Source organism: Phyllosticta citribraziliensis (assembly GCF_038025025.1).
Source record: "Phyllosticta citribraziliensis strain CPC 17464 chromosome Unknown J3D65scaffold_8, whole genome shotgun sequence".
Taxonomy (NCBI): domain Eukaryota; kingdom Fungi; phylum Ascomycota; class Dothideomycetes; order Botryosphaeriales; family Phyllostictaceae; genus Phyllosticta; species Phyllosticta citribraziliensis.
Genome location: NW_027117345.1, coordinates 475,706 through 501,376, shown reverse-complemented (window position 1 = coordinate 501,376; position 25,671 = coordinate 475,706). Strand labels below are relative to the sequence as shown.

The 25,671-nt window shown below is 55.6% G+C and overlaps 7 protein-coding genes and 1 non-coding gene across 8 annotated transcripts; 4 read left to right on the top strand and 4 right to left on the bottom strand.

Moving 5' to 3' along the window:
- Nucleotides 1–341: 341 nt before the first annotated feature.
- On the bottom strand, nucleotides 342–916 carry J3D65DRAFT_526052 (uncharacterized protein; the record flags this gene model as incomplete). Its single annotated transcript, XM_066796643.1, has 2 exons — nucleotides 342–673; nucleotides 724–916. Coding segments are annotated over 2 exons (525 nt in total), but the record flags the coding sequence as incomplete, so codon positions are not given.
- A 1,133-nt stretch (nucleotides 917–2,049) lies between these two features.
- Nucleotides 2,050–3,476, bottom strand: J3D65DRAFT_669019 (uncharacterized protein; the record flags this gene model as incomplete). The annotated part of the gene is made up of 2 exons (XM_066803160.1): nucleotides 2,050–2,092; nucleotides 3,271–3,476. The coding sequence occupies 2 exons, from the start codon at nucleotides 3,474–3,476 to the stop codon at nucleotides 2,050–2,052; spliced, it is 249 nt and encodes an 82-aa protein (XP_066653611.1).
- Nucleotides 2,196–2,293, bottom strand: J3D65DRAFT_t93. The gene has a single exon. It is a non-coding gene; the product is annotated as a tRNA-Glu (tRNA).
- Nucleotides 3,477–4,616: 1,140 nt separating the features above from the next.
- Nucleotides 4,617–8,311, bottom strand: J3D65DRAFT_629294 (uncharacterized protein). Its single transcript, XM_066800728.1, has 4 exons — nucleotides 7,939–8,311; nucleotides 7,512–7,885; nucleotides 7,057–7,463; nucleotides 4,617–7,007 (listed from the first exon to the last, which is right to left on the bottom strand). Exons 1-4 carry the CDS (start codon nucleotides 8,205–8,207, stop codon nucleotides 4,842–4,844), a joined length of 3,216 nt encoding a protein of 1,071 aa, XP_066653610.1. The 5' UTR covers nucleotides 8,208–8,311; the 3' UTR covers nucleotides 4,617–4,841.
- A 1,337-nt stretch (nucleotides 8,312–9,648) lies between these two features.
- On the top strand, nucleotides 9,649–14,420 carry J3D65DRAFT_427439 (ABC drug exporter AtrF). Its single transcript, XM_066796158.1, has 2 exons — nucleotides 9,649–13,653; nucleotides 13,709–14,420. Exons 1-2 carry the CDS (start codon nucleotides 9,841–9,843, stop codon nucleotides 14,279–14,281), a joined length of 4,386 nt encoding a protein of 1,461 aa, XP_066653609.1. The 5' UTR covers nucleotides 9,649–9,840; the 3' UTR covers nucleotides 14,282–14,420.
- A 504-nt stretch (nucleotides 14,421–14,924) lies between these two features.
- J3D65DRAFT_629283 (uncharacterized protein) lies at nucleotides 14,925–16,153 on the top strand. The gene has a single exon (XM_066800727.1). It carries the CDS (start codon nucleotides 15,202–15,204, stop codon nucleotides 15,709–15,711), a length of 510 nt encoding a protein of 169 aa, XP_066653608.1. The 5' UTR covers nucleotides 14,925–15,201; the 3' UTR covers nucleotides 15,712–16,153.
- Nucleotides 16,154–18,480: 2,327 nt separating this feature from the next.
- On the top strand, nucleotides 18,481–21,032 carry J3D65DRAFT_629272 (phosphoenolpyruvate carboxykinase [ATP]). Its single transcript, XM_066800726.1, has 5 exons — nucleotides 18,481–18,634; nucleotides 18,804–18,882; nucleotides 18,939–19,139; nucleotides 19,379–20,085; nucleotides 20,136–21,032. Exons 1-5 carry the CDS (start codon nucleotides 18,570–18,572, stop codon nucleotides 20,767–20,769), a joined length of 1,686 nt encoding a protein of 561 aa, XP_066653607.1. The 5' UTR covers nucleotides 18,481–18,569; the 3' UTR covers nucleotides 20,770–21,032.
- Nucleotides 21,033–21,092: 60 nt separating this feature from the next.
- On the top strand, nucleotides 21,093–25,563 carry J3D65DRAFT_629266 (PAB-dependent poly(A)-specific ribonuclease subunit PAN2). The gene is made up of 7 exons (XM_066800725.1): nucleotides 21,093–21,447; nucleotides 21,575–21,682; nucleotides 21,811–21,986; nucleotides 22,037–22,163; nucleotides 22,218–22,810; nucleotides 22,859–23,269; nucleotides 23,315–25,563. Exons 1-7 carry the CDS (start codon nucleotides 21,427–21,429, stop codon nucleotides 25,206–25,208), a joined length of 3,330 nt encoding a protein of 1,109 aa, XP_066653606.1. The 5' UTR covers nucleotides 21,093–21,426; the 3' UTR covers nucleotides 25,209–25,563.
- The last annotated feature ends 108 nt before the right edge of the window (nucleotides 25,564–25,671 follow it).

Sequence of the window (25,671 nt, the reverse complement as noted above, 5' to 3'; positions counted from 1 at the left end):
AAGGCGGCGATGTCCTCGGCGAGTTTCTGCTGCACCAGGTCTTCTATGGTCGTGGAGTCGAGCTCCATGGTTCCTTCGGGCTCGTTGGATGCAGCCAGCTCGGTCGAGTCGAGCTCGGCGACAATGCGAGGCGTGGCGTTGGCGACATCCCGTGGTGGTTGCGGCGGCGGTTGCTGTTCGGATTGGGACGAGCTTGGGCGTGATGAGAGGAGCGAGTGTGCGCCACTGCTGACGCTAGCCGCTTCGCTGGAAGGAAAGCTTGGAGGGCGATACACGGAGCTTGCCATGTCGGCGTAGACGGAGCCTTGCGCGGAACTCATGGCCGACACCCTGCGACTTTGCCTCTTGGAATCCTCGATGCCGGCCTTGGCCACCAGCCGGTCCACCAGCACGCTGTGCGCCTTTTTCAGCGTGCCTTTGACAAACTTGTTCATCACAATGTTGCAGTGCATGTCGCAGTCCTCGCGGAGGTAAAGGCCTTGGCTGGGGATGTTGAGACCGAGTTCGATGGGTGCTTTGGGCTCGCCAGGCAGGCTTCCGCCGATGCTCCATTTCTCCTTGATGTCGAGGCCCAGCGGCGCATAAACGTGTGTTTGCACGCCGTCAAAGAGGTCGTGGAAGCAAGCGTTGTACGAGACTTCTCCAGATACGCCGGGAATGTAGCTCACCCGATCTGCAAATGTTAGGTCGCGCAGTGGAAGCGTTCGTCGGTGGACAAAATACCTGTCAAAGAATACCATATGCAGTGAAACTCTTCAGCAGTCGCGCTTCGCGGCGGCCGGATGACATGGCGCTCCACGACCAAGGGATTCAAGTCTATCATGGACAGATGATCGTGTAGAAACTCCAAGACGGTCTCCTTCGAGACGCCCGCCGGCAGCGGCGTGATGGTTGTGAAGACGGTTCTCTTCGACATGATGCTCGTTGTGATGCGGACAGCGGCGCAAAAGCGCAGAAAAGGGGATTCGACAAGCGACTGCCACCATGGCCAGCGGGGTCAGAGGTGATATAGGCATCTGCTCTCCCGAATCCTCATGTTCCCGCCAAGTGCATCCGTGGATCCAAAGGGACTTGTGGCTGAACCTGCGGCGCGCGCATTGGTCGCGTCGGTCTGGGTTACGGCATGTCAGCCAGTATTCGTCAGGTCAGCCCGCTGGCCCTATTTTTGGGCTGACTTGTCGTCCAAGCCCCCCGCATGCACGTGTCCAAGCGACAGACTCGACTTGGGGCGATCCAGCGATCATCATGGGCGGCGGTGCTGTAAGCTGTAGTCGAGTGGGGGAGGCAAAGCGTAGAGTTGAGGTCGGGATGAGGGCCAGAAAAGCAGGGTTCGGGGAGTGGAGCGTTTTGATTGGTCGATCAACTCCTTGTTCTAAATCCGTACGGCATGGCCCCAAGATTGTTCTGGCAGCGTTCAATACACAAACGGACCAAGATTACGACTTCTATTTCTTCTCGATGGGGAGAGGTCGTAACAATGTGTTGTGAAACGACTGAATGCGTTCGGTTGAGTCTGAAGCTCGGGTCCAAAAGTCGTGGCGCAAGCGAAGATAACCAGCGTAGAAGATTGGGGGTATCGCGCGCTGTGACGGGCGACGGGCAGAGGTATTCTGCTTGATTGAAGCTAGAATGCTCCAGATCATTCCGCGTTCATGAAAGAAAAGGAGTCGTGAGTACATCTCGCGGAAGACCGTATTTATGTATGACGACTTTTAGCAATCAGCCTCGTCCGCTGGCGGAATAACTACAGGTTGGTTGCTTAGGGCTGAAGTGGGTGTCGAACGGGATAAGACCTTCTGGCCATGCGAGTGAGCTTGAGGAGCATCATTCGCTGCTACAGTTACGCTTAAGAAGGTTCATTCACTCGTACTGCCGCCTCGGGGGCAGTCGTTCATCGCTGCAGCCAGAGCCAGGAAGTCGGTAGCGGCGACAAAAGAAGTATCCCAAATAATCAACATCTTGAATTGTTCCCCCGAGCAAACATCTTTCCGTCGCACCAGAAAGTCTTGAGAGAAGGGCTTTGTAAAGACGCATTCCTTGCTCTTGCCTCTACATGATGACGTAGGCGCTAATCTCTCCCGCGCTACTACCACTGACAAAGCCGTCAGTGCGCTCCGCGAAGCCAAAAAAGCCTTTCGACCCACCACATCAACCACACGCCCCACCATCATTGTAAAATGATGCAAAAAGATCTTTTCCGTCACGGGGAATTGAACCCCGGCCTTGTCGGCACTTACATGAGATGGTATCTCTTCTTGAGAGCGACAAATCCTAGCCACTAGACCATAACGGATAACTGCTGATTGATGACAGGATTGCAAAATATTAAAATTATATACCATATTTTTAAGACTTTCCACATCTCTGCATCAGTCTAGAGACATTCTCGAGTAGTCTAGCAGTGTTGTGGGTGCTCTTGATCATTATAGGGACAGATAATTGTCGATTTCACACATCAGGGGCGATGAGGAACTCGAGGAAGAGTTAGATGGGCAACTTTAAGAAAGTCTATGTCCTGAATCACAATCAATACAAATCTACAGGGCTCTGCATCATGCGGACGTCATGGTGCGGATTTGGAGGCTGAGGACAGTGACCGAAAAATTCAAAGCCACTCAAAATTGCGACTGAAGTTGAAGTCTGAGCTAAGCATGTGTCAAAACCACACACCACCTGTCACCCAAATGAATACAAGAAACCCAAACTACATTAACAAGTTTTTGATCAATCCTTGTGACTACTAGAAAAGAAAGGAGATTCGATAGACATCCCAAGGGAAAGCAACAAGTAACAAACGAGTTCACTACCAACTCAAATCCCACCTTGTTGTGTCACATAGCACTGCACAAGCGCAGTATGCAGGGAAGAGACACATTCAGTGCTGCCAGGCCGAGGAAAGATCATTTCTCTCTGCAACCATTGTGGAGGAAGCACTAGTCGGACTGAAAAGTAACGTGGTAAACTCGGGTATCAATTCAACATCTGTCTCTCCCTCTCCCTCTGGTCTAGTCAAGTCTGGACAAATATATACAGCGGGAAAGCCCGCGAATCTCAACCTCCAACGCCAGAAGACAGACAAACCCCCGAAAACCAAAAGCAGATCAAAAGAAAGCGAAGACAGAAGCCTCCAGTAATACACCTCTCATCTCTCATCTCTCAACTCCATCTCCAGTCCCTGAAATCGAAAATGGTCGTCTCCCCATCAAGCCCAGCGGCCGTCCGAGGTGGCAAAGCATCGCAGCTTAGATGCCGACCTTGGTCAGGACGTACGAGGTGGGAACAGGCCAGCCCAGGATGCCGGCGGCAACGGGGACGTACCAAGCGGCGGTGCGGACGAGCTTGGTGCGGTAGAAGCCCCAGGAGACGGGGTGAGAGGGGCCCGCGGATGGGTAGCGGCCGACGGGGTGGGCTTCCTTGGGGAGCAGGTTGCGCGCGGAGCGGAGAAATGCGCGGATGGGCGAGGGACGGAATGCCATTTCTGGTTTTGGAGTGGTGGTTTTTTGGTGGGTGGTTGATTTGTTGGTTTATCGGAAGAGGCGAAGCGATTTGAAACTTGGCTTCGATATATGATTTGTTTGGAGAGTTTCTTGGTGGTTGATTGCGATTGAGGAGGGTGTCGATTTATGGACAGCGAATTGTAGAGTGATGTTTTGAGGTCGATATAGACAAGGCGAAGAGAAGTCGAATTATCCACAGACTGTTGTGTTGATTGTGATGATGAAGGAAAAAAACCACCTACCTCGCGCCAGCACGAACAATATATACACAGAAGGCGTAGGCTTTGGTCATGGCTCATCCATCATCGGCATGGCCCTTCCAACGGCCAACGGTCAACGGTCGGCCACCGCGGCAACCGGAACCAGGTTTTGCATCAGCTGAGACGGGGGCCAGTCAATACTCGTGGCATCATGATCAAAGAGGCAGTCCCGTTTGCACCCGTACCGGGCATCAGATCCTGCTCAGCATTTCGCTCCAATGCCGAGCGGGCTGAGTCGCGGCAGCGTCGGCGGGCTGGCCGTTGAGAGCCGCAAGCAATCAGAGAGCCGCAAGGGGCGAGGGTTGTGCAGAATTGGCTTGGCCGTTGGAGCTAATCCGGGGAAAGCAGGAGTGCAGGAGTGCAGGTGTCGTGATTCCATCCATGTCGGTCAGCCCTGCCGAGAGCGAGGATTGACGTTGGGCGTTGAATTGGGCCGAATGTGATTGGAAGGGAGCGAGGTGGTGCAGCGCTGGCGTGACGGAACAGCCAACGCTCGCGTGAGTCGCGAGACGGTGGTGTGAGTTGCTGCGGCCCGTGCGGCCTTCGGCAGTCGGCAGCCGGCACCCGCCGAAGATGCCGATCCCTTTCTTCCTGAGGTGTCATCCTCACGATGCTGACTCAGCTGGATCCTCCTCTCCAGTCGAGCTTCATCCAGACGTCGCTGTGATTGGGCGCTTTGGGAACATATCCAAACTCTTGACTTTGGCAATCAAAATGTATGGCGGCCGGGGTTGAGCGGTCCAAAAGCTGGATTCCATGGCTGGAACAGGGGTACAAACGACGAGAACACGTCTCTCGACATGGCAGATGAAGACATCGGAGTGAGAATGCAGCAATGAGACTTGAAAGTGCCAAAACACTCTAGAAATGCGACAGCGAGGCCTCCATGTTATACCCAGACTTCCTCGACGCAGCCCGCAGACACAGCGTCAACTCCATGCCATCCTCACCCCATCTCAGCAGCTTGTCAAACCAGACTCCAGGACGCCGGCACCATGTGCTCTTTTTCCCGTTTCAGCCCAATCACAGCATTCCCCAATGACGCCAGAGAAATGCACCCACCACACCCACCACAACTCTCACCTCACTTCTTGAATGTCTTGTCGAGCTTCGCCAGTGCCGCCGCCTTCTCCGCATCTCGTCTTGCTCCCTGCACCGTCGCCGGCAGGTCCCTCATCACCTGCTGCATCAGCAGATCCAGATTCGCCTGTCCCGATCCAATCTGAGGCGGCCTCTTCCTCTCACCCTCTGTCCCTCCGTCCTTTGCACTGTTGCTGCCACTGCCACTGCTGCTGAACTCTGATCCGATCCGCACAGCGTCCGCTGCCGCCTGAACTGCTGCTGCCGCCGCCTTGGCGCTCGCCAGAGCACCCACTTCTTTGCGACGCAGACTGACCTGGCCGTGCTGGTCCCAGAATGTTTCGTATCCGTGATGGTCCAGCACTTCGTTTGGAACCACTCCCTGAGGCTCCAGATCGCGAATCACGTCCTGATTCTCCTTGTTGCCCTCGAGCAAGAACCTCAGGCACATGATTGCGTGCTCCTTGATGTAAGGGTTCCCTTCGTCGTACTGACAGCAATTCAGAATCGCCTCGACGCCCCCATATGCCCGCACCTGGTCCTGAACTTTGCGGCTCTTCCACACCAGCGAAGTCAAGACCAAAACTGTCAGCTTCTTCAAATTTCGCCATTCAAAGTCCGAAGGCTCTTCGCTTGGGTCCTCTACATACTGCCCGCTGGACGAAGAAGGTGCCGGAAACTGGTCCGAAGGCACCGTCGGCGCCCCGACGTCATACGGGCGCTCGACTGCCACTGGAGCAGGAGCAGGACCTGAGCCTGGCGGAGGCTGAGGGCTTGTCGATCTGTGGCTTTCGGGCATCGTCGGTGGCCTTCTCGCAAGCAAAGTTTGCTTGGGCAACGCTGAGTCGAGCTCCTTCAGAAGCGTAATGAGTTCACTGGTAATCTCCCAGTCGGCCATCATCTTCTTCCACACATCGTGCTCCGTCAAGATGGCAAAGAATTCGAGATACTGGTACACTCCTTCGTACATGCGCTCCATGTCCCACAGGTTGAGGGGAAAGTCTTCAGGGTGAGCATTTCCGGCCTTGATCTGACCCTGAAGGAAGATCAGAGCACATGTTTGAGGGATGATGTGACGTCGGAACTCGGTGAACAAAAAGTTGACCATGTGAACGTCGACACGCAACGGGTATGAGGACCCCTGGCCATCCCCGTGGTCCTTGGCAGCTTCCAGTGCTTGGTTCTGCCTCGATTTGAAGATGTTGGTCAACAACTTCATAATGACTCCTTGAGCAGGCGAAATAATGTCCTTGGTTTCGCGGAATGCGTGATATGAAAATGGCAAGAGCCCATTCATGAGGACGGCCTCGGTAATCTTGACCATGAACTTGAAGTAGAGCTCTTCCTCGCGTAGATCCCAGGCCGCAACGAAAATCAACAGCTCGCGCAGCAGATTTCTTCCGTTGTCCTGCGCCAGCAGAAGATGGCACCGGACTGTGTGCATATTCTTGATGGCGGCAATCTCGTCCGCAAGGACACCATAGTTGGACGCTCCCTCGGGTGGAGGCACTATTCCAGACATGATGATCATGGGCAGGACCTCAATCTCAGAGGGCGCCAAAATCAAAGGCACATCAGTCAGCAAGCCTCGGCCGTCGTCGCCCGAAACCACATAGTCGTCGTCCTCACTGTCCTCCTCCTCACTGACGTCGTCTCCAATGTCTTCGGCTGGTTCGGTGGCGTTGGGGGATGCGGGTGATATTACAGGCGAAGAGGGGGATGCTTCAGACACGCGCTGGGCCGGGACGCGCTCCGGGAAGGTTTCGAGTCGCTTCATAAGATCGTCTTTTCCTTCTTGGAGAATGTTTGCTCCATAGGCTGCCGAGTAGGCCATGCGAAAGTCTGCCTCGCTCGCGGCGGGCGATTCCGGGAGCCTGGTAGTGAGCGGGAAATTCTCAATATCCCACCGTTTGAGGACATCGGTCGGCGTAATCTTTGGTTGTGCTGAAGGGTAGGTGAGCATTTTGCTTTTCGACGACAGCAAGGCTTTCTTCATACGGTCGACTTCCAGCTGGAGTTGATTGATGCTTGCAGCGAGAGCAGCAACGTTCTCTTCTTGGCTCGCGTTGGGATCAATTGGCTTCAGCTCAGACGGTGGCTTGATTGACTTGAGCAACGTCGCGTCCTGCCGGTATTTGGCCATGAGATCGTTGTACAAAAGGTGCCATTCCTGAGTCCCAGTTTAGCATTATTAAGTGAAAAATAGACACGGGACCTACGTCTCGCGACTCCTGGGGCATCTCCTGCCATCTCTTCTTGCACTCGGCCGCAATTTCAGTGGCCCCGGCCTTTTCGCCCTTTGCAAGCAGAGAACGCTTGACGTCCATCCCAATCTTCCCAATGTAGAGCAGAAACGGAGAAGACGCACGCTGCTGCGAGCCTGATCCTGCACCCGTGGACAGGTCCTTGATTGCTTTGGCCGTAAAATCAGAGTATGGCACCGAGCTCCAGTCTTGTTCGGGCGAAGTGGTCAATCCAGACGTCTCAAACGGCGGCCTCGAGCCTGGCCTGAAGGCTCCTTCGGGCGATCCATCAAATAGCTCGACCCAGAGCATCAGTTTGCGCCGCTCGTTACGAGCGACAAGGTTGTTGAGGAACTGCAGACAGGTAATGAGCAGCTTCTTGTCTGGGGAAGGTTAGTCAACAGTCAGAGGAGCAAACTCGCTTCACCCACAAGAATTGATCACATCTTGCCACCGCGTCCCATCCTGTGTCCCAGCATCGCCGTCAAACCCTCTAGCGGTTGCCTTTACGCAAACAGACGTCAGCTTGAATATTTCCGAGTCAAACTGCATCTTTGCCGCAAGTTCCTGAGCCTCTTCCCCGATTGTGAGAGAGTTGCGGCCGATGGATACGAGATCGATCAGTCGCTCCAAATCCTTCATCAAAGTGCTGTAGTTGGAGGCGATGAGAGTCACCGAGGCGCCCTCGAACTCAGGTGCGGCGGGGTCGGGTGGCGCGAACGAGCGTGTTTCGAGGGATGGGACTGCGGCTTGAAGCAATTCACTGAGATATTGCCAGATTTTGGGATTGGAGCCGATTGTGTACCTTGGTCTCGTCAACTTTGAATGTCTAGAATTTATGCGATGGATTCGTCGTACCGGACATCTTCTTCCTTGACGGTGCGCTTGAGGATCTTCTTGGACAATAAATCGAGCTTCTTCACCGTGTCGGCCTTGATGTAGCCCGGCGATTTGAAGTGTATTATCCACGGTTGAAGAATCAGCAACAGCTGAACCGCCCATGGGTCTGCTGGTGAATTTGGACCATCGTCGCCGAGTGAGGGCGCAGACGAGCTTCCTGCCGTCCGCGGGGCAGATGAGTCGCCGCCATGATGCGACTCAGCGGACGTGTCCTGTATCCCCGACATGGCGCGCGGTAGATGAGAAGGATGAATGTGTTGCGGGTGGAATTTGTCGAAGCATGGGCCTTCTGCGCCTGGGCAGGTTGGAGGGCGGGACCTGGACTGAAGGCGGCGGCATGACGCACCGCCGAACCACCTCCGGCCGTCGCTTCCTTCCCGTCGCTCGCTACCGGTACACGACCTGACCTCGCTACAACATCAATATCACCACCCAGACGTGGCCGGGCTTTCTTCTTCTCGCTCTTCATTCACGCCTGCCTTCTACTGGCCGTCCAGTCGCAATGTGGCAGTCTCGCCAAGAGGAATCCAAATGGAACACGAGCATCAATCCGCACCTCCATTATCATCTCCGCTGCCATGCGGCCCGCGACTCGACCACCAGTGCTTTTCTGGCTTGAACAACCGCTGTGTAGGAATACCTGCCAGAAATTTGCACTTCTTTCCCGTCGTATCGCAACCTCCAGCCTGCATGGCGATCGTGGACGTGGTGCCAACCTCCCCCACCGCCTTCTCCACAGACTGTCATCTCAACAGCATATATCCTTGCGTCCAGGCAAATTCACCATGCCCCAACAACCATCACCTTGCCGATGAAAGCATCGACGCCTGGTGAGGCATCCATTTCAAGTTTGTTTACAACAAGAACGCCCACCTTGAAGGGCTCGAAACAGAGACTACCTCCACAAGTTTAGAAAGTGAAGAAACTAGCACATCGGCCGTTCTCCTGACACTGAACTGTTTGAAGCTAGCCTCCTATCATACTGGTGTAGCTACAGACTGGGATGAGCGATGGACCATTTTCAGCATCAAAGCTCTTAGCGAATCGACCTCAGCTGCCAACGCAGAGAGCATTCTGTCTGGCCAAATGCGGAGATTCATCCACCATGACCACCCAGAATTCGACCAAGCAGATGAATCTTTCGACACGGAAAAGCAGACGCAAATGTTCTCTTTACCATTCTGGTAAGTGAGTTTACCAGCAGCCTTGAACAGTAGGATCGACTCTCTCTCTGTGCAACACGATCATCTTGACAGACACATCAAGTATGTTTTGGTGGTTGACGGAGTTGTGGTGATTGGGCTCCAACAAAACGAGGTACAGGGTCAATCCCTTCACACGATGGTCACTGCAGAGTGAGACCACACCGCTTCCCCTTTCTGGTGTTGGATCATGATACACCGAGTGAAGAGGGTGCACAAAACTTGAGAATGTGTCTTGCTAAAGTTTATCGTGGAAGCAGGCAGCTCCTCGTAGGTCAGCCACAAAACCACTAGCTGCATGCACATCTCTAGCAACGTAGCACAGCTGCCCAAGTCCAACACGCTCACAGAAGAAGCCTTCACAAGGAACCGCTGGTGCAGATGGCAGCTCCGGAGTTCTCTGCCCCAGACCGATTCTTTGGATTGGCAACCAATGAACGTTTTCCAGCCGGAGTAGCGCTAGACTGCCAACAGCTAAAGTTCCGACGGCTCCTCCTCATGTCAACGACTTCCAACTGTTCTCTCCTTTTGGCAACAACCGTTGAGTCCATCTTCTGCAAGCTGGGTTCTGCAGGGCCCAAGTACTTTCTCTTCTTTACTTCAAGTCTAACGAGCGATTCCCAATGACCTGCCACCAAATGATCCCGCCTGCCAAATTATGAATCACGCAGGAACAAGGCCAAGTCCATCGGAAGAAGCGTGGCCAGAAGACTGGCCTCTAAGTTCTCCATCAGATGTTCCCTCACAAGCTCAACTGGGTCCTCTCGACTTGCCCTCGCCAATCCGAGCAGACCGAATCTGGAGCGAAAGCGAGACGATTCGGGTACCCGAGGAGGTCACCACAGACTGTCATTCCCGCGACGCTGTGAAAAACTCCAAAGGGAATTCGGTTCAATCTCCCGGTTCGACCTCCTCTGAATGCTTAGATTCGGGTCCGGGAGCGTTCAAGCACGTCAAGTATTCTGAAACACCTTACGCTTCTGACCTGGCGCTCGCAAGATCGCCATCGGGGAGAATCGTTGGCGAAGATGGCTTGAAACAAGTGCTCTACCACCAAAAAGCAGCCGGAGAAGACGAGCCTTTCAAACACCTCCAGAACCGCCCACCCAGTCTTTCGTCTCGTTATAGCACTTCCCAGGCGTCCTTTTCAACTCAATCGGGGAATGAAAACACAAAAGAGCAAGAAGGACTAGATCGACTTCTGTCCCGCCTTTTTGGAAAAACGCGCCAGGAATGCTCCAAAGAAGAAAAGATGCGGCATCTTGGCCTTGTTTTCCAGAACCTTACGGTCGACGGATGTGGAGTCAACATCGCGCTGCAGCCTACAGTCGCAGACATCTTCCTGGCAATCCCGCGATCCATTGGAAACACGGCAACCAAAACTGCTCAACATACAGCCTTGACACCACCAATCGTCGACGACTTCACGGGCTGTGTCTTGCCAGGAGAGATGTGCTTAGTGCTTGGCAGGCCCGGTGCTGGTTGTTCAACATTTTTGAAGGTGATTGGCAACCAGATGCGTGGCTCTGAATGCTTCAAGGGCGAGGTGACTTTCGGGGGAACGCCCGCAGAGCGAATGCACTACAATCATCGCAATGAATTCCTCTACAGTCCTGAGGAGGACGAGCACTATGCCACGCTAAAAGTCCGGGACACATTGAAGTTTGCAATCAGTACGAGAACGCCAGGCAAAGAGTCACTCCTTCCAGGCGAATCGCAGTCAGATTACACGGACGAATTCCTGCGAGTTCTTAGCAAGATTTTCAAACTGGAACAGATCATGGAAACAAAAGTCGGGAACGAGTTTGTACGTGGGATTTCCGGCGGTGAGAAGAAGCGCGTGAGCATAGCTGAGGCCTTGGTCACCAAAGCTTCTTTTCAGTGCTGGGATAACAGTACAAGAGGTCTGGATGCTTCGACTGCCCTCGAGTACGTCCAAAGTTTGCGATCGCTCACCACCATGACCGGGATCTCCACGTGCGTCGCCTTGAACCAAGCAGGAGAAAGTCTCTACCAAATCTTCGACAAGGTTCTGGTCATTGACAAGGGCAAGTGCTATTACTTTGGTCCAGCTCAGAAAGTAGCCAAGTATTTCCAGTCGCTTGGGTTCGTGAAACAGGCCCGCTGGACGACTGCTGATTTCCTTACTTCTTTGTCGAACGAGAAAGAGCGACAGGCTTGGAAAGGCTGGGAAGACCTGGTACCAAGGACACCGGAACAGTTTGAAAAGGCCTTCAAGGACAGCGAGACACATCAGGAAAACTTGAAAGAGATTGAAAAGTTCAAATTTGATCTCGAGCTGCACGCTTCCGATTCACATGCGTCGCAGACGAATGCTCCCAAGACGAATTACACGATGTCTTTTCCGAGGCAAGTTGTGGCTTGTACCAAACGCCAATTCCTTATAATGGCAGGGGACATGCCATCACTGGCGGCGAAGTTTCTGGGTATCATCTGCCAATCTCTTGTTGTTGGAAGTCTCTTTTACAACCTGCCCCAGACTGCTTCCGGCGTGTTCACCAGGGGAGGAGTCATGTTCTTCATGCTTCTCTTCAACGCGCTGCTTGCACTGGCGGAGATCACAGCCGCTTTTGACGGTCGGCAGATCCTTTTGAAGCATAAAAGCTTTTCATTTTATCGCCCCAGTGCGTATGCCATCGCTCAGACGGTTTGCGATGTTCCCCTCGTTTTCCTACAAGTCGTGCTATTTTCTACGCCTGTTTACTTCATGAGCAACTTGCAGAGGACCGTGCCCCAATTCTTCATCTCTTTGCTTTTCCTCTTCATGTCAACCATGACAACTTTTGCTTTGTTCCGCACCATCAGTTCCTTCTCCAGCTCGTTGGATGGTGCCACCCGATTTACTGGGGTCGTGGTGCAGGCAGTCGTTGTCTATACCGGCTACCTGATTCCTCCGCGAAAGATGCATCGTTGGTTCAGCTGGATCTGCTGGCTCAACCCCATACAGTACGGGTTCGAATCGCTTATGGCCAACGAATTCTACAATCTCGACATCGCCTGCGAGCCGCCATACCTAGTGCCGTCCGGCGTACCAAACGTAGAACCGCAGTACCAGACCTGTGTGCTGGAAGGGAGCGTTCGAGGGCAAACAAGCGTGGCGGGCGCGGACTATGTCGCTGTTGCATTCGACTACTTTCACTCACATCTATGGAAGAATCTCGGCATTATTTGCGCGTTCTTTGTGATTCTTGTAGTCGTCAACGCAACGTGCATGGAACTGCTGAAGCCCAACAGAGGGGGCCGTTCTGTGACGGTCTACAAGAGGGGAGAGGCTCCAGAGACGATCGATCAAAGAACGGAGAAGCCAACCACGCTCCAAGAAGAAGAGGCAAGCCTGAGACCTCCCACTCCTCTCGACCCGGTGTATCTCTTAAACTCCAGGACAAATTCCACTCGCGCATCCACGAGTGTCCCCACTCACAGGCCAATCCTCACGTGGCAAAATGTCAGCTGTACAATTTCGTACCAGCAAGGGGCACGTTGGCTGCTGCAGAACGTACAGGGCTACGTCAAGCCAGGGGAGTTGACCGCTTTGATGGGCGTCAGTGGTGCCGGAAAAACGACTTTGCTCAACACTTTGTCACAAAGAGCCAATGTCGGGACAGTCGCAGGAGACATACTCGTCGATGGGAAGCCGCTTCCTGATTCGTTCCAAAGGAGCACTGGATTTGCTGAGCAAATGGATATTCACGAGTCCACCGCGACTGTCCGCGAGGCCTTGCGGTTCTCCGCCGAGTTGAGACAGCCTAGAGAGGTCTCGATAGAGGAGAAACACGACCACGTAGAGAGAGTGATTGACCTGCTAGAGATGCGCCCACTTGCCGGAGCAATCGTCGGAACAACGGCTGCCGGCCTCAACCAAGAGCAGCGAAAGAGTCTCACGATAGGAGTGGAGCTGGCCAGTAAACCGGAGCTGTTGATATTTCTCGACGAGCCCACCTCTGGACTGGACAGCGGCGCCGCCTTCAACATTATACGGCTACTGCGAAAGTTGGCAGATTCGGGGCAAGCCATTCTGCTCACCATCCACGCCCCCAGCTCGGTTCTTTTCCAGCACTTTGATCGGCTCCTGCTGCTAAAACCGGGGGGACGCACCATCTACTTTGGCGAGCTTGGTCGTGACAGCAGGACGATGATTGACTATTTTGAGCGGAACGGAGCGCAGAGATGCCCGCCGGAGATGAACCCGGCCGAGTACATGCTCGAAGTCGTTGGATCTGGGGCCCGTGAAGAGCAGGATTGGGGTGACGTGTGGAGTCACTCTCCTGAGAGTCAGAAGCTGGCGCGTGAGATTCAAGAAATCACCACGACGAGGAGGACAGAAAGCTACGCTGGAATCGCCAGTGATGGCGGTGAGCATTCGATGCCACTGTCTTACCAGGTCAGCGCACTGCTGCAAAGGACCTCTGTGGCGCTGTGGAGAAGTCCCGACTATGTCATGGGCATGATGGTCAGTCATCACAACGCGCACGAAAAGTATCACAACTCACACTGACATTTTTCAGATACTCCACATCTTCACCGGTCTCTTCAACGGCTTCACCTTTTGGAGCTTGGGGTCCAGTCCAATCGACATGCAATCACGGCTCTTTTCAGTCTTCATGGTCCTCGCCATCTCGCCTCCACTAATCCAACAACTGCAGCCCCGTTACCTCAACATGCGCGCCCTCTTCCTTTCGCGCGAGTCCAAGTCGAAAATGTACTCGTGGGCCGCCTTCACTACGGCAGCCATGGTCTCGGAGATTCCCTACCGCCTCGTCGCGGGCACGCTGTACTGGGCGTGCTGGTACTTTGCGCCAGGCTTCCCGCGCGACAGCCTCTCGGCCGCCAGCGCCTGGCTCATGGTCGCGGCGTTTGAGCTCTACTACCTCAGCTTCGGGCAGGCCGTCGCGGCCTTTTCGCCCAACGAGCTGATGGCGTCGCTGCTCGTGCCCATCTTCTTCCTCTTCGTCATCAGTTTCTGCGGCATCGTGGTGCCGTATGCCAGTCTGACCGGCTTCTGGAAGAGCTGGATGTACTGTATGTCGATGCGTCGCTGGTCTCGCGAGTTGAGCGTCGAAGTGGTTGTGTGTGGCTAACGAACACGATAGGGCTCTCGCCGTTCACGTACCTCGTCGAGCCGCTCGTCGCGCTCGTCACGCACGACGTGCCCGTCCGCTGCGACGAGCAGGAACTCGCCGTCTTCACGCCGCCGCCGGGCCAGTCGTGCGCCGGCTACGCCGACCCCTACGTCGCGGCCGTCGGGAGCGGATACGTGCAGACCAACAATGACGGCAGCTGCGGGTACTGCCGCTTCAAAAACGGAACTGAATTTGTACGTATACCTACCTACCTATCCTGTGTTTTCTTTTGCCTACCCCATACACATGGAGTCCTCGTTTTCTTTTGCGATTATGTGCACCCGTTTCCCCGCCGTTGGCTTTATGGCCTCGCTCGATTCGTCTGAGTCTGCACTTAGCCGTCTCATCCAACCTACTTCTCCCGTCACTCCTTCTCCCTTCGCCCTCGTCCTGCGCCCAATCTGCTCGCTCCCATCTGCCCGAGGCGCGACCAAGTCCGGGGCTTGGACAAGCCCCTGTGGCCAGTGCGGCGCGCCGCCCCGAAAAGGACGTCGTTGCATGTATGGCAGCGGGCGCAGCAAGCCACGCTCGACGAGAAAAAGGGGGGGGCGAAGGGTGAAGGGTGGAGGGCGCAGTGGGCCGTGGGGGTGGGGTGGGTTTGCCGGGGACTACTGGGGCGCAAGCGACGAGCAGGGCACGCAGGCATCGGGACGGGCCGGGTGCGTCGTGCTCGCGTGTGCTCCGTCCACTCGGGATGGCGTCGCGACGACCTACATACCTGCCTGACGATACCTATCGAGTGTTGCGGACCGGGCGCACTGCGGTGGTGGCGTTTGTGATAGGGCTCGTGTCGGATCGGATGGGGGGAGCAGCTGTTGCACGCGTTTGCCGGTGCCGGTACGCAGGACGGCAGGGGGGATGTGAGCTTAGCCGGGTGGATGGGCTGGACGAGCGAGCGAGCGACGGAGGCGCGGGTGTGCTCCTCGGCATGGCATGGCATGGCGTGGCCAGGAAAGAGTGCCGCCTGTCTGCTCTATCCACTTGTCCGTCTGACCGTCCATCTGTTTGTTTGGCTGTCGCCTGCGCTGGTCCGGCGCCGTTGCGCGAAAACTACCTCCCAACCAACACCGACACCAACACCAACCCCTTCCCCTTGTCCCCCCTTGTCTCCCCCCTTATCCTTCCCTTATTATCTCTTCTCTCTTAATCTCTGTCACTTCACGACTAACACATCGAACCAACCCCCAGGCCGCCACATTCAACATCCACCACGCGCACCTCTGGCGCTCCTATGGCGTCTTCTGGATCTTCATCCTGTTCAACGTCGTCCTAACATTCTTCTGCACGTGGCTGTACGTGCAGGGGTGGCGCAACATGAAGGACAGGGGAGCGAGAAGAAGGATGACTGCAGGACGGAGGAGGAGGGATGTAAGATGATGAGGGGGTAATGGAGTTGTTGCAGTGGTAATGGATGAGGAGGTGAGAGGCAGGAGGGTTTTGGGCGTTTGGTTTGCTCTGGCGTTTGCCCTCGCGCGTTGAATGCGCTGTGTATCTATTCCACCATTGATTCCCCACCGCACGAACAAGAGAGCGATTGGCTTCTTCTGTCTCGCGATGCCCGGTGCCCCTATCGCCCGCTCCCGCATCCATCACGAGCCACCCAACTCAATAAGCGTGCGCTTCCTTTCATCAAGTGACAAGTTCCGATACGGGCAGCCAAATGACAGTGCCACAGTCCTGGTCTTGTCTTGCCCTGTCTAACGTGCGTTGTGTTTCAGGTACACGTCTCCATATGGTGTGGCGAGCGGAAAGGCAAAGCTTGTTCGGCGGCGCTGCGAAACGAGGCGGCAGAGTTTAAAACATGCGGGAGCGGGAGGGATGTGGCGTGGGTTGGGGGGACTTGGCGGTAGTGGGGAGGGAAGGCGGAGCTTGGTGGTGGGTGTGGGTAGGGGGTTGTGGTAGAGGTAGGGCAGTTCCAGAGATCTGGATTGAAAGTGATTTGACATGGTGTATTGAAGTTGTTAATTGTTGAAGCTTTACATCTGCTGTTTGAGATGGACGGCTAGCATTGTGGATATCGTTGAAAGATTGAACGAAAAGGAAGCAGAGGATTAAGAACAACGCTAAATGCTAGAAACAACAAAAGAAACTCGCGATGCCATGCCCACTAGTATCCAGCCAGCCGCCTCTCCTCAGCCGCGCGCTGCGCAGCATGCTTATCCCACCCGACGGTCTTGAGGCTGCGGTGCACAGTCGAGACGGACACGTCGATATCAAACTCGTCGAGGATCCAGGCGCACATGTCGCGGACAATGAGATTGGGGTAGTCGGCGAGGTGGACGAGCAGGGCGCCCATGACGCGGGGCGACAGGGTGCGCGCGGGGCCGGGCTTCTCGTCGGGCGTGGGCGCGAGCGTGTGCTTGGTGCGCAGCCACCGCTTGATGCCGTAGACAGAGCGCGGGTTGCAGTTGACGATTGTTGCGATTTCCGTGACGGACGTGTTGGTCGAGAGGAGCGAGGCCACGAGCTGTCTTTGCGTTTGTTTCATGCGGGGGGCCATGGTGAGGGAGTGGAGGGCGCGGTTGAAGGAGTGTGGTTGAACGAGTGTGGTTCTGCAAAATGATAGTGGTGAAGTTGGATTGTAGAGTTGGACAGTGGCTTTGAGAAGAGGTGGTCACATTGAGAGGTCATTCACAATGGTTGCATACGGGAAATATTAAGGGGTAAGGCGCACGGACCCGAGCGGTATGGGATTGCGAGAAGTTGCATGACATTGCGGTGAGGTTGTAAATCACTCGTGGGTGTTGACCGCCTTGGAGGACTGGGGGTGGTGGGCGGAACCCCGCCATCCGCCCGTTTGGATTTGGTGCCTGGCTAAGATGACTACGTGGAATTCGGCAGCACGACAAAGAATAGCGCGGCTGGGCTGCAGTGGCTGCTCAATGCTCTCGGATTCTGGGGTATCCAGCTACTGTGCTATGGAAAAGCGCCACAGGCACCGGTGAGGCTGAAGGGGCATGTGAGCAGTTGAGGCGCAGCTGGAGGTGTGTGAATGGGGTTGGTGGCCGCCACGCGGGAGGTCAAGATGAGCGCCATGGCCTTCAGCTTGGCGAGATGATTCCAGGGGAGAGGAATCAAAGAGTGAGTTGGCTTGGCGGCTTGGGGAGGTGGATTGGCGCTGACAGTGAGGTTTGAGCTGCGATGGTGTTGGAATGTCCGACGACAGCCGACGTCACGGACTGCCCCGCAGCCGGAAGCGGTTAGCGGCTGGGGCTACTACGCGGGGCGTGGGGAAAGGTAGGAACCGGAAGTGGTGAGTGGGTCCCCTCGGTCTCTGGCCGCGCGCGGGAAGGAACAAGCTCTAGACTCTCGACGGTGGACTCTGGACTTCGGTTCTCTGAAATTGCTGCCCTGCTATTGGGGCGCACTCTGCCGGTGGTCGCGTGCGTCGGCGGACGAGGTCGACAGCTGAGGCTCTCCGGCTGGCTTCTGTTTGCTCTGCTCTCCTGCACCGTGTCTCTCATGCATCGCAGTCCCGTCGGCCGCTTACATTCATTCTGCATCATCCTTCGGAAAGTCGCGGAGGGAATCGGGTCGTCAAAGGATACTTCCAGGCTGAGGCATTATTCCTGTCCACAGCCCAGGGATGTTCCGGCTGAAGGTCGACGCTGCGACGTCACTGGCAAGGCCCAGACAAACCCTCAGCAATTGCGTTTCACGTGTGCTGGGGTCTCCAGCTAGCCCCAAGCCGGCCACACTCTACTGTGAACAGCTCCAGGGATACGCCAGAGCCCGCCTTGCTACATGTACGCTTCGCGACTCCATCCTCACTCGAGACCATCAAAACACAACCCAGACGCTAGCCACCAGCCCGCTCAAAAGCCTCGCCCGTCGCTCGCCTATCGCACCTGTGAGTCCCCACTGCTCGCCTGCTGCACCTCCCCCACACTCGTCCCCCAGCTCACCATTCCTTCGAGCCGACTATTTTTCGTCTCCTCCAGGCCCGCTTCCCGACTTTGCCCGCCCAGAGGCCCCATCCCTTCTCCGGCTCCCACATTCGGTTCGTCCGTCCGCTGACCACTGCGCCTCACAACCAATCGCCTTGCTGCAAGTGCTAATCCCAAGCCGACAGCACCATCGTGACTTCACTCCAAGTACTCCCGAGATCATGGCCCTGAATCCTACTAAAGGCTCCGCCGACCCCCCTCTCCGTGCTGCTTCACCAGGTCCCCTCGCCCAGGAATTCTCTCGCCAGCAGGCCACTCGTCAGGCAAAGAATAACTTCCACTCCACCTCTCTCTCCAAGATGGTCTCCGGCAACCCCAACCCCAACTTTGTCAACAAGACTGCCCTCCACCCTGGAGGTCTAGAGTGAGTTGACCCCTTTGCTCCTCCCTCGGAGCAATCCCCGCCAATCTCTCGACCTCTGCCACCTCGACTGAGGGAATTGGCCGTGCTCCGTTTTAGCCTTGCTCCCAACTCTGTCCACCCTTGCCGAGGTTATGCTCTGTGGTTATCACAAGCGCTAATCCCGTCCCAGACCATCCAAGGGCGAGCACACCGAGATCGAGGAAGAGCTCCACGATAAGGCGCACATTGACTACGACCGCGTGGCCATCGTCAGTCTTCCCTCTGATGCTTATCTCGCGACCCACACTGATCAGGTGCTGTCCAGATTGCCAACCCGTCTGTCGCTGCTCTTTACGAAGATGCCCTGGTCTACGAGACTGGCTCGGCCATCACCGCCTCTGGTGCCCTCTCAGCATACTCGGGAGCCAAAACTGGCCGTTCGCCCTCGGATAAGCGCGTCGTCCAGGAACCGACGTCAGAAAAGGACATTTGGTGGGGTCCAGTGAACAAGCCCATGACTCCAGAGGTACGTTGCCGCTCGTTACTCAAATGCCGGATGTCGGCAGAATTGAATGGCATTGTACCGTGGAATTTGTACCTGCATCTACCCCACAGACATGGCGACTTGGTTGTGGAACCGATCGACGCGACGTCACTGTGTGGGTTGCAGGTGGCGCCTGCTTCCCCGCACATTACGTTTAGCCCTGAAGACCCCCGACTCTTGCCGACGCTCGACACGCCACGTGCTGACCACGCTTTTTCTAGGTCTGGCGCATCAACAGAGAACGCGCCGTCGACTACCTCAACACTCGCAACCGCATCTACGTCGTTGATGGCTTTGCTGGTTGGGATGAGCGTTACCGCATCAAGGTGCGCGTCGTCTGCGCGCGTGCCTACCACGCTCTCTTCATGCGCAACATGCTCATCCGTCCCTCGAGGGCCGAGCTTGAGCACTTCCACCCCGACTATGTCATCTACAACGCCGGTGCCTTCCCGGCAAACAGATTTACCGCCGGTATGACCTCTGCGACCTCCGTCTCCATCAACTTTGCCGAGAAGGAAATGGTCATCTTGGGTACCGAGTACGCCGGCGAAATGAAGAAGGGCATCTTCACCGTTCTCTTCTACGAGATGCCCGTCAAGCACCAAGTTTTGACGCTCCACTCCTCTGCAAATGAGGGCCGGAATGGCGACGTCACAGTCTTCTTCGGTCTGTCGGGTACCGGCAAGACCACCCTCTCTGCAGACCCCAAGCGTGCATTGATCGGTGACGATGAGCACTGCTGGAGCGACAGGGGTGTCTTCAACATCGAGGGCGGATGCTACGCCAAGACCATTGGCTTGTCTGCGGAGAAGGAACCCGATATTTTCAACGCCATCCGCTTTGGTTCCATTCTTGAGAATGTCGTCTTCGACCCCGCGACTCGTGAGGTTGACTACGAAGACGCCACTCTCACCGAAAACACTCGCTGGTAAGCTTTGCCAGTCAGCAGTTCCCAAAATCTTTACTCACACTTCTCAGCGCATACCCCATTGAATACATCGAAAACACCAAGATTCCTTGCGTTTCGACCAGCCATCCTACCAACATCATCCTTCTCACCTGTGACGCTCGTGGTGTCCTCCCTCCCATCTCTAAGCTCACGACCGAGCAAACCATGTACCACTTCATTTCCGGCTACACGTCGAAGATGGCCGGCACCGAGGATGGCATCACAGAACCGCAAGCGACCTTCTCCTCGTGCTTTGCTCAACCCTTCCTTGCTCTTCACCCAATGCGTTACGCCAAGATGCTTGCGGAGAAGATCTCGCAACACAATGCCAACGCCTGGCTGCTCAACACTGGTTGGGTCGGTGCCGGTGCCACGACTGGCGGCAAGCGCTGCCCCCTCAAGTATACTCGCGCCATCCTCGATGCCATCCACTCGGGTGAGCTCGCCAAGGTCGAGTACGAGACGTACGACACGTTCAACCTCCACGTTCCCAAGACCTGCCCCAACGTCCCTGACGATCTGCTGAACCCGGCCAAGAGCTGGACGGGCACCGCCGACTTCAAGGGCGAGGTCACCAAGCTTGGCAGGCTGTTTGCGGAGAACTTCGAAAAGTACAGCGACGAGGCTACCCCCGAGGTCCTCAAGGCTGGTCCTGCGGTATAGGATTGAATCAAGCATTTTGATCGCGTAGATTCGGTGGCTCGAGGGAGCAGGCGGTTGGATCTTTCAAATTGTTTCGTTACACATTTCCTCTTTGTTGGGATTGGGTTGGCTCGGTTGGATCTGTCTAGGGGTTGACGGGTGAGGCTGGTTTGAGGTCCTAGATTGACCTGCGTGAGTTCGGTGCACGCGTATTGGGATACAGTATGTTGGACAATGGAAGCCTTTGAGGCGATTCAAAGAAAACCATCAACAGATGTTCTACATCTCCTGTGCTGAAAAACGTGCTTGTGTGCTGGCGGGACACGATGGGCCATGTGCTTTGCGTTCATTTGTCTGTTTTCCAGCAGGACGGCCGGATCAGAGATCTCGTGTACGGTTCAAGACCGATGCGTGGTTGGATGATTTGGTGTTTGCTGGGATGAAGGTGCAAGTTGGAAGAAAGCTTTCAGACGAGCCTCCAGCCCAGGGCATTCGACAGCGCCAGGGCACAGACCACCGCCGCGTCCACCTCCGAGACGAGCTCCGCACCCAACCATCTCCCCGTCACCACCACAGCTCCTCTTCACTCCTTTGCTCTCGACTCCTTCTAGTTCCGCGATTGGAGCATGAAGAAGCCGCCGGGACCGCCCTGACCATCGTTATTGCTTTGCGGTAAAAATGGAGGCGGACTGGGACGAGGTACGTCTTCAGCTCCCCGCGCATTGTTATCAGCGCAGCTTTCTTGTCCAGTCGCAACCTATTCCCCGGCGCGGGATCCTGCCTAATCAAACGAAGAATCACTGCTAATTCTTGTCGTTTCTCATAGCTCAGTCAGATCGCTTTGCCTCCGCCAGGCCCGCATGCCCTGCCGACATCAGCTACCACCGTCGCGTTCGACACGCATCAAGACCTGCTTTGGGCTGGGAATGACTTTGTGAGTGCGTCTTCTGCGACACAACCCGGTCTCGCTCGGCCCACACCTCCTACGATCTCTCCTCAGCTCCCGACCGATTGGATTCCTGCTGCTCAGTTGGTTAACAAGTGGGCGCATTCGACGCACAGGGGAGGGTGTCCTCGTTCTTCGGCCCAGAGCTCCAACGGTATACTAGCTATCGAGCGCATTCCTCGGGTGAAGGTCCAGTCAAACAGCTGTTATTCTGTGACAAGGGTGTGCTGAGTATCAGCGTGCGGAGCGTCCACCTTGCTACCAGGCGAGGTTTGACGCTATGGCATCTCACGTACGAAACTCAAGCGACAACTGGAATCCGCGATACTAACCCCTGATCAGGCACGATGGGTTCAAAGACCTACGGTGCATGAGTTTTACGAGCAAGGGCATTCATGAGATTCTGGTAGCAGGCTGCCAAGATACAATGTACAGGATCGACGTGGAAAAGGGGACCATCGTGGACACTGTAAGCTGGGCCTGAGACGGCACGCTTAGAGGGCGAGGAGCTGACTGATTGCAGCTGGCCGCCGAGCACAATTTCACGCTCATGAAAAAGGGCGGGCAATACATCTGCGCCGCGACAAAAACTGGCCTGGTTGTCATCATAGACCCCTTCAACTTCAGACTCGTCAAGACGTGGCAAGCCCACAAAGAATGGATCAACGACATGGACGCAAAGGCCGACTTCCTCGTCACTTGCGGGTACTCGCGCCGCCAAATGAATAACCTAATCCTCGACCCCTTCGCTTATGTTTATGACCTCAAGACCCTTTTACCGCTCCCGCCTATCCCATTCCACGTCGGAGCTGCCTTTGTCCGGATGCATCCACGCATGTCTACGACAAGCATTGTGGCTTCCCAATCTGGACAGCTGCAGGTTGTGGACCTGATGAATCCAAACACTGCCAACGTCCGCCAAGTCAATCTCTACGACACGTATTTGACCTCTTTGGAAATGGCCCCTTCTGGGGAGGCACTGGCTCTTTCAGATGCGCTCTGCACTGTCCGAATATGGGGCTCTCCCACAAAGGTCAGGTTCACGGATCAGAGCCAACCGACCGAGTTTCCAGATCATGTCATTCCGCCTCAGAAAATGGACTGGTCCATGGATACGTGAGTATCTCGGACCCTTGCCCAGTGCCAATGCTGACTGCCTAGCAGCCCTCTGAGTACCGTCGGAATGCCTTATTATCGAGAGACACTGCTCTCCGCCTGGCCGAGTCATTTGATCTTCGAGGTCGGGGCGCCGCCACCAAAAGTTGATCCGCAAGTCCAGGCAAGCCTTAAGAGGGCAGAGCTGGGCCACTGGGCACCGAACCCACGAAAGACGAAAAGAAATCAGGTCGTTGGAACCCGTCTGCCTGGCAAGGGCGACTCCATCATGGCGCCAAAGTTCCTGAGCGAAAAGGCCAGAGATAATTCGAACAGCGACCCTGAGCGTCGGATGAGCGAGACGCTCGAAGCAATGACTGACCTGATGCTCGATGGGACAACAAAGAAAGATGTCCCTGTCATGTACCGCAATGTCGAAATCAAGTACAGCAAGTTTGGAGTTGACGACTTTGATTTCAAGTAAGTTGGTCGTCCTGGCCAGGGAGCTTGAGCTGACAAAACCAGGTACTACAATAAGACCGAATACTCTGGCTTGGAAACCCACATTGCGAATTCATATGCAAATCCGCTGCTGCAGTTGCTCAGATTCACCCCTCTACTGCGTAACTTGGCGCTGCACCACACATCAACGTCTTGCTTGTTTGAAAATTGTCTGCTTTGCGAACTGGGATTTCTCATCGACATGCTGGAAAAGGCACAGGGACAAAACTGCCAGGCCACCAATTTTTTGAAGACGTTCAGCAACTTGTCGAACGCAGCCTCCCTCGGCCTACTCGAAGAGCACTCACCAAACAACGCTCTGACCAACATGATCCAGGCGCTCAATCGCTTTCTACTCGACAAGCTCACGACCGACTTTCGACAAATGACTTCCGGTACCAACCACCTGGAGCTGGCACTGACGACCAACGCCATTGCAAACATTCGATGTGCGCAGTGCAACAACGAGACAAGAAGACCAGGTGCCACTTTTGCTCATGAATTGGTTTATCCGCCCAAGAATAGCATGAAAAACCACATGCGGGCATCGAGACCTACATTCTCCCAAATTCTGAAGGCCAGCGTTGAACGGCAGGACCAAAACCGCGGCTGGTGTGACAGATGCAAACGCTACCAACAGCTGGCCGCAAGAAAAAGCATCCAAAACATTCCGCCAATCATCATGATCAATGCGGCCATCCACAGCCACGAGGCAAAGCAGCTGTGGGCGACGCCGAATTGGATGCCTCAGAAGATTGGCATCATCGTCAACCAGGGGCAATTCTTCTGTTACGAAGGCCAAGACCTTGAACACCACCTCCGACGCAACTTTTACGACATTCAAGTTTACGAGCTCGTGGGTGTGGTGGCTGACATCAACAGCGGCGAGAATCAAAAGTCCCACTTGGTTTCCATGATCAACGTGTCGCCGTCCTCGCGCGACAGCAATCAAACCGAGGGCCAATGGCATCTCTTCAACGACTTTCTCGTCCGGCCCGTGACCAAGGAGGAGGCGCTCCGTTTCGAGCCGACGTGGAAACTGCCGTCAGTTTTGGCGTTCCAGAGCGTCAAGGTTAGCCACCACATTGACGACACTTGGAAAGAACGGCTAGACACCTCTCTGCTCTACCGCACTTGGGGTCCCGGAGCAATCGACAGCCCCGGCTTCAAGCAGCTCGACCCAAGCGAGCATCCGAGCGCGGGGTGGCCTGTCGCCATCGACGCCGAATTCGTCTCGCTGCAGCGCGAAGAAATCGAAATCAGTGCCTCGGGCCAGCGCGAAACGATTAGACCTTCGCGGCTGGGGCTGGCGCGCGTCTCGGTGCTTCGTGGCGACGGCCCCGACGAAGGCGCGCCCTTCATCGACGACTACATAGCAATCAGCGAGCCCATCGTCGACTACCTGACGCTCTTCAGCGGCATTTCGCCCGGCGACCTGGACCGCAGCACATCCAAGCACGCGCTCGTCGGGCTCAAGGTCGCGTACAAGAAGCTCTGGCTGCTGCTCAACCTGGGCTGCGTCTTCATCGGGCACGGGCTGCCCAAGGACTTCCGCACCATCAACATCCACGTGCCGCGGGCGCAGGTGGTGGACACGGTGGACCTGTACTACATCGCGGCGCGGCAGCGCAAGCTCAGCCTGCGCTTCCTGGCGTGGATCGTGCTGCAGGAGGACGTGCAGACGGGCACGCACGACTCGGTCGAGGACGCGCGCACGGCGCTCAAGCTGTGGAAGCACTGGCGCCACGTCGAGCTCGACGAGGGCCGCGCCGTGTGCGAGGACATGGTCAAGGACATCTACAAGCGTGGCTGGGAGGTCGGCTTCAAGGTGCCGGGCGGCGGCTCCTCCACCAGTCGCATGGCGACGCCGGCGCGTGGTGCGAGCGGCACTCCGGATTCGGTTGGTGTGGGGAGGTAGGTGGAGAAATGGGAGAGCACTGTGGGCTGGAGGCGTCGAGAGAGAATGAAGCTCGTGGAATTGGCCGGCTTGGGAGAGAGATGAGATGAGATGTGCGTTTGAAGGGGATGACTCAAACGCACGGTTGTCTGTATGTACCTCAATTCAAATTCTTTTGACCCTTTGATCACAGCTACACATAGTAATCTCTGGCGTCGAGGAAACGAGTAAAGATAGCAGTCCCATTGGCGCAAATGTGCGGTCCTCCGCCTGTCGCCCCATGGGGCTCAAGAGAAATGTTGGATTCTGGCACCGGCAGTCAGTCATCATTCAGCTACAGCTGCTACCTTGTGGAGCAGCCCTTCCCTGCATGGATCACTCGCTGCTGCCCGTCGTCTGTAAAGCAGCTACATTACTAAGTAGGTGTGTGGCTGACCGCTGCTGGCTCCTTCCATTGGGATATTGTCATGGCGCGTGCTCTTAC

Bases quoted from the DNA above. Each gene is read 5' to 3' on its own strand.
- J3D65DRAFT_629283 (XM_066800727.1), top strand. From the start codon at position 15,202: ATGGGCTGGACGAGCGAGCGAGCGACGGAGGCGCGGGTGTGCTCCTCG.
- J3D65DRAFT_427439 (XM_066796158.1), top strand. From the start codon at position 9,841: ATGAATCACGCAGGAACAAGGCCAAGTCCATCGGAAGAAGCGTGGCCA. The intron at 13,654-13,708 runs GTCAGTCATCAC...GACATTTTTCAG, and splicing joins ACTATGTCATGGGCATGATG to ATACTCCACATCTTCACCGG.
- J3D65DRAFT_629272 (XM_066800726.1), top strand. From the start codon at position 18,570: ATGGTCTCCGGCAACCCCAACCCCAACTTTGTCAACAAGACTGCCCTC. The intron at 18,635-18,803 runs GTGAGTTGACCC...ATCCCGTCCCAG, and splicing joins CTCCACCCTGGAGGTCTAGA to ACCATCCAAGGGCGAGCACA. The intron at 19,140-19,378 runs GTACGTTGCCGC...CGCTTTTTCTAG, and splicing joins ACAAGCCCATGACTCCAGAG to GTCTGGCGCATCAACAGAGA.
- J3D65DRAFT_629294 (XM_066800728.1), bottom strand. From the start codon at position 8,207: ATGTCGGGGATACAGGACACGTCCGCTGAGTCGCATCATGGCGGCGAC. The intron at 7,886-7,938 runs GTACGACGAATC...GACGAGACCAAG, and splicing joins GTCAAGGAAGAAGATGTCCG to GTACACAATCGGCTCCAATC. The intron at 7,008-7,056 runs GTAGGTCCCGTG...ACTGGGACTCAG, and splicing joins TGCCCCAGGAGTCGCGAGAC to GAATGGCACCTTTTGTACAA.
- J3D65DRAFT_629266 (XM_066800725.1), top strand. From the start codon at position 21,427: ATGGAGGCGGACTGGGACGAG. The intron at 21,987-22,036 runs GTACGAAACTCA...ACCCCTGATCAG, and splicing joins TTGACGCTATGGCATCTCAC to GCACGATGGGTTCAAAGACC. The intron at 22,811-22,858 runs GTGAGTATCTCG...ACTGCCTAGCAG, and splicing joins ATGGACTGGTCCATGGATAC to CCCTCTGAGTACCGTCGGAA.